The 9,497-nt window shown below is 51.0% G+C and overlaps 1 protein-coding gene across 7 annotated transcripts; it reads right to left on the bottom strand.

Annotated features, from left to right (window-relative positions):
- Positions 1-324: 324 nt before the first annotated feature.
- Positions 325-9,001, bottom strand: DUSP11 (dual specificity phosphatase 11). 7 transcript variants are annotated; one of them, XM_039702644.1, is made up of 10 exons: positions 8,896-9,001; positions 8,640-8,715; positions 7,553-7,684; positions 6,540-6,663; positions 6,132-6,192; positions 5,527-5,573; positions 4,932-5,004; positions 3,331-3,379; positions 2,491-3,204; positions 325-1,209 (listed from the first exon to the last, which is right to left on the bottom strand). In XM_039702644.1, exons 1-10 carry the CDS (start codon positions 8,928-8,930, stop codon positions 574-576), a joined length of 1,947 nt encoding a protein of 648 aa, XP_039558578.1. In that variant the 5' UTR covers positions 8,931-9,001; the 3' UTR covers positions 325-573. The 7 variants fall into 7 exon arrangements, with proteins under 7 accessions (XP_039558578.1, XP_039558579.1, XP_039558580.1 ...); XM_039702646.1 differs by lacking the exon at positions 325-1,209 and adding an exon at positions 2,161-2,444 and having other exon boundaries at positions 2,517-3,204; XM_039702647.1 differs by lacking the exon at positions 325-1,209 and adding an exon at positions 2,161-2,418.
- Between the last annotated feature and the right edge of the window lie 496 nt (positions 9,002-9,497).

Here is a 9,497-nt window from a genome sequence, read left to right on the forward strand (position 1 = left end):
GAAAACGCCGCTGATGTCACCCGCGAGCAAAAACGGTAAAAAAGGATAAAAATTGAGTTTTCGAGTCCTCTCCTCGCCCTGCCCTGAGGAAACAACAAAAGCCGGTTTTGTTGCAGGGCCTGAGGGTGTTCCTGTGGGGTCACCCAGCCCCCCCACAGCACCAAGTGAGAAATTCCGGAAAGGCACCAGAGCTGTGAGAAAAACCAGATGGAAACCTGATTTTTGTGAAAAACCTGCTCCTGGCAGCTCCGCGGGGCTCTCCGGGCTCAGGACACGTCCTGCTGCTGCTTCTTCTTCTTCCTGGGGGGTGGGGAGAGGCAGCAGCTCCTGGGGGGCAGCGCCAGGTGGTTCTGCTTCCTCTGCTCCTGATGTTCCAGTTCCAGATGATTCTGCTCCTGATGTTTCTGTTTCTTTTTCTTCCCCTGCTCGTGCTGCTCTATTTCCAGATGATTCTGCTCCAGATGATTCTGCTTTTCCTGCTCCAGATGTTTCTGCTTTTTCTGCTTCCTCTGTTCCTGATGTTCCAGATGATTCTGCTCCAGACATTTCTGTTTCTTCTGCTTCCTCTGCTCCTCATGCTCCATCTCCACATGATTCTTTTCTTGATGTTCCAGCTTTTTCTTTTTCCCCTGCTCCTGCTGCTCTATCTCCACATGATTCTGCTTTTCCTGCTCCTGGTGCTTCTGCTTTTTCTGCTTCCTCTGCTCCTGATGTTCCATCTCCAGGTAATTCTGCTTTTCCTGCTCCAGATTTTTCTGTTTCTTCTGTTTTCCCTGCTCCACATGATTCTGTTCCTGATGTTCCAGCTTTTTCTGTTTCCCCTGCTCCAGCTGCTGTGTTTCCACATGATTCTGTTCCAGATGATTCTGCTTTTCCTGCTCCAGATGTTTCTGCTTTTTCTGCTTCCTCTGTTCCTGATGTTCCAGATGATTCTGTTCCAGATTTTTCTGTTTCTTCTGTTTTCTCTGCTCCTGCTTCTCCATCTCCAGACAATTCTGTTCCTGATGTTCCAGCTTTTTCTTTTTCCCCTGCTCCTGATGCTCCATTTTCAGATGATTCCGTTCCTGATGTTTCTGTTTCTTGTGTTTCCTTTGCTCCTGCTGCTCTGTTTCCACATGATTCTGCTCCAGACAGTTCTGCTTTTCCTGCTCCAGGTGTTTCTTTTTCTTCTGTTTCCTCTGCTCCTGATGTTCCAGATTTTCCTGCTTCCTCTGCTTCTGATGCTCTGTCTCCAGATCATTCTGCTTCTTCTGCTTTTTCTGCTCAGGATGTTCCAGTTTTTTCTGCTTCCTGTGCTCCAGGTGATTCTGCTCCACCTGATTCTGCTTTTTCTGCTTCCTCTGCTCCAGCTCCTCCAGTTTCTTCTGCTCCAGGTGATTCTGCTCCTGATGTTCCAGCTTTTCCTGCTTCCTCTGCTCCAGCTGCTCTGTCTCCAGATGATTCTGCTCCAGAGGTTTCAGCTTTCTCTGCTTCTTCTGCTCAGGATGTTTCTGTTTCTTCTTTTTCCTCTGCTCCTGATGCTCCACCTCCAGATGATTCTGTTCCTGATGTTCCAGCTTTTCCTGCTTCCTCTGCTCCAGCTGCTCTGTCTCCAGATGATTCTGCTTCTTCTGCTCAGGATGTTCCAGTTTTTTCTGCTTCCTCTGCTCCTGATGCTCCAGATGATTCTGCTTCTTCTGCTCCAGATGTTTCTGCCTTTTCTGCTTCCTCTGCTCCTGATGTTCCATCTCCAGGTAATTCTGCTTTTCCTGCTCCAGATTTTTCTGTTTCTTCTGTTTTCCCTGCTCCACATGATTCTGTTCCTGATGTTCCAGCTTTTTCTGTTTCCCCTGCTCCTGCTGCTCTGTTTCCACATGATTCTGCTCCAGGAAATTCTGCTTTTCCTGCTCCAGGTGCTTCTGCTTTTTCTGCTTCCTCTGTTCCTGATGTTCCAGATGATTCTGTTCCAGATTTTTCTGTTTCTTCTGCTTCCTCTGCTCCTGCTTCTCCATCTCCAGACAATTCTGTTCCTGATGTTCCAGCTTTTTCTTTTTCCCCTGCTCCTGATGCTCCATTTTCAGATGATTCCGTTCCTGATGTTTCTGTTTCTTGTGTTTCCTTTGCTCCTGCTGCTCTGTTTCCACATGATTCTGCTCCAGACAGTTCTGCTTTTCCTGCTCCAGGTGTTTCTTTTTCTTCTCTTTCCTCTGCTCCTGATGTTCCAGATTTTCCTGCTTCCTCTGCTTCTGATGCTCTGTCTCCAGATCATTCTGCTTCTTCTGCTTTTTCTGCTCAGGATGTTCCAGTTTTTTCTGCTTCCTGTGCTCCAGGTGATTCTGCTCCACCTGATTCTGCTTTTTCTGCTTCCTCTGCTCCAGCTCCTCCAGTTTCTTCTGCTCCAGGTGATTCTGCTCCTGATGTTCCAGCTTTTCCTGCTTCCTCTGCTCCAGCTGCTCTGTCTCCAGATGATTCTGCTTCTTCTGCTCAGGATGTTCCAGTTTTTTCTGCTTCCTCTGCTCCAGCTGCTCTGTCTCCAGATGATTCTGCTCCAGAGGTTTCAGCTTTTTCTGCTTCTTCTGCTCCAGATGTTTCTGTTTCTTGTGTTTCCTCTGCTCCTGATGCTCTACCTCCAGATGATTCTGTTCCTGATGTTCCAGCTTTTTCTTTTCCCCCTGCTCGTGCTGCTCTATTTCCAGAGGATTCTGCTCCAGGCAATTCTGCTTTTCCTGCTCCAGATGTTTCTGCCTTTTCTGCTTCCTCTGCTCCTGATGCTCCAGATGATTCTGCTCCAGGTAATTCTGCTGATTCTGCTCCAGATGTTTCTGTTTCTTCTGTTTTTTCTGCTCCAGCTGCTCTATTTCCAAATGACTCTCTTCCTGCTGCTCCAGCTTTTTCTTTTTCCTCTGCCCCAGCTTTTCCTGCTTCCCCTGCTCGTGCTGCTCTACCTCCACATGATTCTGCTCCAGACCAGTTCTGCTTTTCCTGCTCCAGGTGTTTCTTTTTCTTCTCTTTCCTCTGCTCCTGCTGCTCCATCTCCAGATCATTCTGCTCCTGCTTTTTCTGCTTTCCCTGCTCCAGCTGCTCCAGCTCCAGATGGTTCTGCTGCCTCTGCTGCTTCTGCTTCCTGTCCTCCACATGTTCTGTCTCCAGAGCATTCTGCTTTTGCTGCTTCCTCTGCTCCTGCTGCTCCAGCTTTTTGTGCTTCCTCTGCTCCAGATGTTCTATTTCCAGCTGTTTCTGTTCCTGCTGCTCCAGCTTTTTGTGCTTCCTCTGCTCCAGATGTTCTATTTCCAGCTGTTTCTGTTCCTGCTGCTCCAGCTTTTTGTGCTTCCTCTGCTCCAGATGTTCTATTTCCAGCTGTTTCTGCTGTCCCTGCCTCTGCCTGGCACTGCTGGTGTTCCTGCAGGGAAATTTGGGATCAGCACCCAGAGAGGGCTGGGGGAACACCCAGAGCCTTTCCTGCAGCCTGAGCTCCCAGAGAGGCTCACTCCTGATTTCTGGGGGAAATTTCAGGATTTCAGGAGGAACTTCAATTTCAATTTCCATCATGGATTTTTTTTTTTCAATTTCCACCAGGGACTTTTTAAATTTCCATCATGAATTTTTTTTCAATTTCCATAATGGATTTTTTTTTTCAATTTCCATCAGGGATTTTTTTTTTTCAATTTCCACCAGGGATTTTTTTCAATTTCCATCAGGGAATTTTTTTCAATTTCCATCAGGGAATTTTTTTCAATTTCCATCAAGGATTATTTTTTCAATTTCCATCATGAATTTTTAAAAATTTCCATCAGGGATTTTTTTAAATTTCCATCATGGATTTTTCTCAATTTCCATCATGGATTTTTTTAAAATTTCCATCAGGGATATTTTTTTTTTTTTTTTAAATTTCCATCAGGAATTTTCTGATTCTCAATTTCCACCAGGAACTGGGGAGGAGGGGAAGGAGCCACAGCTGTGCCCAGAGCTGCCCTGGAGAGGCTCCGGGAGCTCCCCCAGAGCCAGGAGGTGCCAGAGGCTCCTCAGTGCCCAGCTGGCTCTGCTGGCACTCCCCTCCTGGGAATTCCCAGCTGGGAAGGTTCCTGGGGTGCCAGGGCTGGCATCCCCAGGCACAGGAGCCTCATGCTGGCATTTTGCCCCTGAACTTTGAGAAAGGCAGCCTGGCAAACCCAGCCCGGGTTGTGCCAAGGGGAGGGGGCAAACACCTACCTGGGCACTGCCAGGGGGGGCTGGGGCTGCTCCTGGGGCTCGCCGGGGGCTCTGCCCTTCCTCCCCAGACCTGAGCCCCAGCTCCTCAGCTCACAGCTGCTTTGGGAAGGAATTGGAAGGAGAATTCCAGATGTGTTCAGTGGGAAAGGGGAGTTTTGCACCCACGGAGTGACCCCACAGCTCCTGCACGCCCTGGGAGGAGACCTGGGGGGTTCCACTCCCCAGAAGGGTTTGGGATGGAAAGGACCCCAAACCCCCCCAAGGACAGCTCCCCCAGCCAGGCTGCTCCCTGCACACTGCCGGGGATGGAGCAGCCTGGATGTCCTGGGAATCCCTGGAATGTCCTGGGAATCCCTGGAATGTCCTGGGAATCCCTGGAATGTCCTGGGAATCCCTGGAATGTCCTGGGAATCCCTGGAATGTCCTGGGAATCCCTGGAATGTCCTGGGAATCCCTGGAATGTCCTGGGAATGTCCTGGGAATCCCTGGAACGTCCTGGGAATGTCCTGGGAATCCCTGGAACGTCCTGGGAATCCCTGGAACGTCCTGGGAATTGCTGGAATATGCTGGGAATCCCTGGAATATGCTGGGAATCCCTGGAATATGCTGGGAATCCCTGGAATATGCTGGGAATCCCTGGAATATGCTGGGAATCCCTGGAATATGCTGGGAATCCCTGGAATATGCTGGGAATCCCCCCCAGAGCCCCCCCAGCCCCGCTGCCCCCCAGCAGCCAGGCTCACCCCGGGGCCCTCCTCTGCAGGTCCTGGATGTAGTTCCTTCTCTCCATGCGGTGCCCTCGGGCTGTGTTGAACACTGGGGACAGACAGAGCAGCTGAAGCCACCCCAAAAATCTACTTTTCACTTCGTTTTTAGCTAGCTAAAACAAAAAAAAGGTCCCTGAACTACAATTTTTCTTTTTTTTTTTTTAAACTGTTCAAAGCTACTCTGAACTAAAAACCCAAAAAAGCACCTACAACCCACTAAAGCCTAAAACATGCATTCCAACAGCAAAAAACTAATAAAAAACAAAGCAAACCTACCTACAACCCACAAAAAAACTTTCTAAATTTAATTTCTCTTCAAAAAACCAGTTCTATTAACACTTCATCTTTCATACTTAGAAACACTTTGTTAAATAAACTATTTTTCCCACTTTTCTCCCCCAAAAAAATCATCTTACACTTTGTTAAATAAACTATTTTTCCCACTTTTCTCCCCCCCAAAAATAATCTCTTCCCAAATAAAAAGTAAAGCCACTTCAAGCTACTTTTTAAAAAGACTTCTTTTAAAAGTTTCCTCCCCAGATTTGCCCTCCCCACCCCACAGGATGCTCACACTCTATGGCAGCATTTGGCTCCATGCCTTCAACATCAATCAGGTACCTGAAAGAGCAGCAGAACACCTCTAATTAACCAATTAATTATGAAAACACTGATGGGTTGGTGATGGTGCAAACAGAAAAAAAAAGACTGGGGAGTTTTAAAGCTTTTATTTATGGAAAATCAGCATTTACTGATGGATTTGGGGATGAAAAATGCCCCCCAAGGAAAGCTGTGAACCCTTGCAGGTTTGGGGTCACAGAAATCACTCACTCTGCTTTCCTCCTGCAGGGCTAGCACTGAGCCCAGTGGGCAAGGACTGACCTGGAACTGTCACCCCTGAGCCCCCCTGGGCAAGGACCCTCCTGGAATTGTCACAGGAAGTGACCTGGAAGTGCCACCAGGAGAACTGACCTGGAATTGCCACCACTGAACCCACCTGGGCAAGGAAAACTGATCTAGAAGTGCCACCACTGATGCCTCTGGTCAAGAACTCACCTGGAACTGCCAGCAGTGATCCCCTCTGACCCAGAACTGACCTGGAAGTGCCAGCAGTGATCCCCTCTGACCCAGAACTGACCTGGAAGTGTCACCAGTGACCCCCTGTGACCCAGCACTCACCTGCAGACCAGGTAGCCAGTCCTGTTCAGGCCATGTGTGCAGTGCACCCCGATGAGTTTATCTGCAACACACACAGGGCACCCTGAGCTGCCTCCCCTGCCCCCCAAGGAGCCCCTCTGCACCACCCCCACAGCTCCAATTAGCGCTCGGCTCGTTAATTGTGGCTCATCTGCTCAGGGCCACAGCTCAAGCCCAGTTAACAGCACCCTGCAGTGCTTTGGGCACCACCAGGGCAGCTCAAAACCCCCCAAAATGCAGGTGAGTTCTGCCTCCCTCCCTGCCCAGATGGGAGCCAGGGGCCATTCCCTGCCCAGGAAAATCCAACTGAAATCCAATTTATTGCCTGGGTGTTCCCAGGCCAAGGGCAGGGAGGAAATCCCTGCTGGGCAGGGGGGAGCCCGGGCTCACCGTTGTCTCTGTTGGCCACCAGGAAGTTTCTCACCAGGTAACTGAACCTCTGGAAGGTTTTTGTGCTGGGGATCTCGTGGCCCATGGTCAGGATCTTGGAGTAGCACAGCGTGGGGGGCAGCTCCTGGGGAGACAAGGCAGGAAGTGCCAGGGAAAGCACCAAAATCCTGATGAATTATCCAGTAACAGGTAAAAAACACCAGAAAAAACCAGTTTTCCTCACACAAGAATTGTTACTAATTAAAGAATCACAGAAAAGATCAGTTTTCCTCACATAAAAATTCTCATTAATTACAAAATCACAGGTAATAGAATGGAAAAAGAGAAATTTTTCTCACGCAAAAATTCCTATTAATTACACAATCACAGGTAATAAACAAAGAAAAGATGACTTTTCCTCACACAAAAACTCTTATTAATCCAGCTCCTGGGGAGACAAGGCAGGAAGTGCCAGGAAAAGCACCAAAATCCTGATTAATTACACAATCACAAAGTAATAAAGCAGAAAAAACCAGTTTTCCTCACACAAAAATTCTTATTAATGAAAGAATCACAGGTAATAAACTGAAGATAAATTTTCTCACCAAACCCTAAGGAGCAGCTACACAGTCTTAGGTAAGAAAAGTTCTGTTTATAAGAATCAGTTTATATAACAATCTGGTTTTTAACATTCTGCTTTTGTGAAAAAACAGGCTAAACCTGCAAAAATAAAAAATCCATCCTGTGAAGAGCCCATAAACAAAAAACATATATTTAAAATTACATAAATACATATATATACATATACTCTTATATATAATTTATAAAAAAACCCATAAACATACCCAAAAAGAAAATAATTTGGCACAAGCCATCACCAACCAATCAAGATCCAAGGAGATTTCAAGGTTGGACAATTACCAGAAACATCCCCCTGGCCTGCAAGGCTCCAGCTCAGCCCCTGGCAGAGGACTGCAGGCCTGCCCCTCCCCCGGGAGGTGTTTTTGGGGACAATCCCCCTTCTGGGCACCCACCTCGGGGCCGTAGTAGCGCGTGGTGCAGGTGAGGTCGATGATCAGCCCCAGCTCCTCCTGCCTCTCCTGCACCTTCCTGAGCAGATCGTGAGGGGAGAACCTCTGCCTTGGCAGAAGGTGCTGCTCAAAGCACTGCAGGAAAGGATGGGTTAAACCTGGGGGTGGGGAGAGCCTGCTGCTCTGGGGAGCAGAGACAATGCCCCAGGCAAAACACCAGAAAATCGCACTTTGGTCACTCAGTTCTGGGATGGTTTGGGTGAAAATGGCATTAAATCACCCAGGTCATGGATTTTTCGATTAAAATCACCCTGCAGGAAAGGATGGGTAAAACTGGGGGTGGGGAGAGCCTGCTGCTCTGGGGAGCAGGCAGAGCACCCCAGGAAAAACACCAGAAAATCGCATTTTGGTCGCTGAATTCTGGGATGGTTTGGGTGAAAATGGCATTAAACCACCCAGTTCATGGATTTTTTGATTAAAACCACCCAGTTCATGGATTTTTTCATTAAAATCACCTAGTTCATGGATTTTTTGATTAAAATCACCCAAGTCATGGATTTTTTGATTAAAATCACCTAGTTCATGGATTTTTTTCATTAAAATCACCCCCTCACAATCCCCACGGCCAGGGACCCCCAAATCCCAGCCCAGGGACCCCCAAATCCCCCCAGTCCTGGGGACCCTCAAACCTCCCCCGGGCCCAGAATTCCCAACCCCCCCCCTCAAACCTCCCTGAGCTCGGGACCCCCAAATCCCGCCTGGCTCGGGGACCCTCAACTCCCACCCGGGTCAGAGATCCTCAAGCATCCCTAGGGGCCGGGGACTCTCAAACCTTGTGGCCCCAGAGCCCCTCACCCTCTGTGTCCCCTCACGCCGTGTACCCCAGAGCCCCTCACCCCCTGTGTCCCCTCACACCGTGTATCCCCTCACACCCTGCATTCCCACAGCCCCTCACCCCCCGTGTCCCCTCACACCGTGTACCCCAGAGCCGGGCCTCAGAGCCTTGGGGCTGCTCAGCTGGGAGCTGCCAGGGCTGAGTGACAATCTGCACAGTGACAAAGAACCCCCCCAGCCCCGGGTCCCCCCTCACCTTCTTGAGGGGCACCTTGAAGGCCACGAAGCGCGTGCCCGGCATCCTGCGGCCCAGCGGGGTGTAGGCTGTCCACCTGGGCCGGGGGGGGGGGCAGGGGGGAGGGACCCCCGGGCCCCCGTGTACCCCAGAGCCCCTCACCCCCTGTGTCCCCTCACCCCCTGTATCCCCTCACACCCTGCATTCCCACAGCCCCTCACCCCCTGTGTCCCCTCACCCCCCGTGTCCCCTCACGCCCCGCCCGGGCCGCGCTCACCGCTCCGGGACGCGGCAGGCCCCTCTGCGCACCATGATGGTGACGCCGTCGCGCCCGCGCGTGACGTCACTTCCGCGCCCGCCGCGCGAGGTGGAGGAAGGAAAAGAGCCACGCCCCCCAATGTGAGGCCACGCCCATCGCGCGGGGGGGGGTCAGGGGGCAGGGACCCCCGGCCTCCCCCCGCTCTGAGACCCTCACAATCCCCACGGCCAGGGACCCCCCGATCCCAGCCCAGGGACCCCCCAATCCCAGCCCAGGGACCCCCAAAATCCCAGTGCTGGGGACTCCCAAAATCCCCCCAGTGCTGGGGATCCCTCAAATCCCAGCCCTGGGGACCCCCAAAATCCCAGTGCTGGGGACCCTCAAACTCTGCTGGCCCAGGGACCCCCAAATTCCCCCCAGCCCTGGGGACCCCTCAAACTCCCCCACCCCAGGGACCCCCAAGTCCCCCCTGGCTCGGGGACCCTCAACTCCCACCCGGGTCAGAGATCCTCAAGTGCCTCCAGCCTCACCCCCTGTATCCCCTCACACCCTGCATTCCCACAGCCCCTCACCCCCTGTGTCCCCTCACCCCCCGTGTCCCCTCACGCCCCGCCCGGGCC

Source organism: Passer montanus, unplaced genomic scaffold (genome assembly GCF_014805655.1).
Source record: "Passer montanus isolate IOZ18808 unplaced genomic scaffold, ASM1480565v1 scaffold158, whole genome shotgun sequence".
Taxonomy (NCBI): domain Eukaryota; kingdom Metazoa; phylum Chordata; class Aves; order Passeriformes; family Passeridae; genus Passer; species Passer montanus.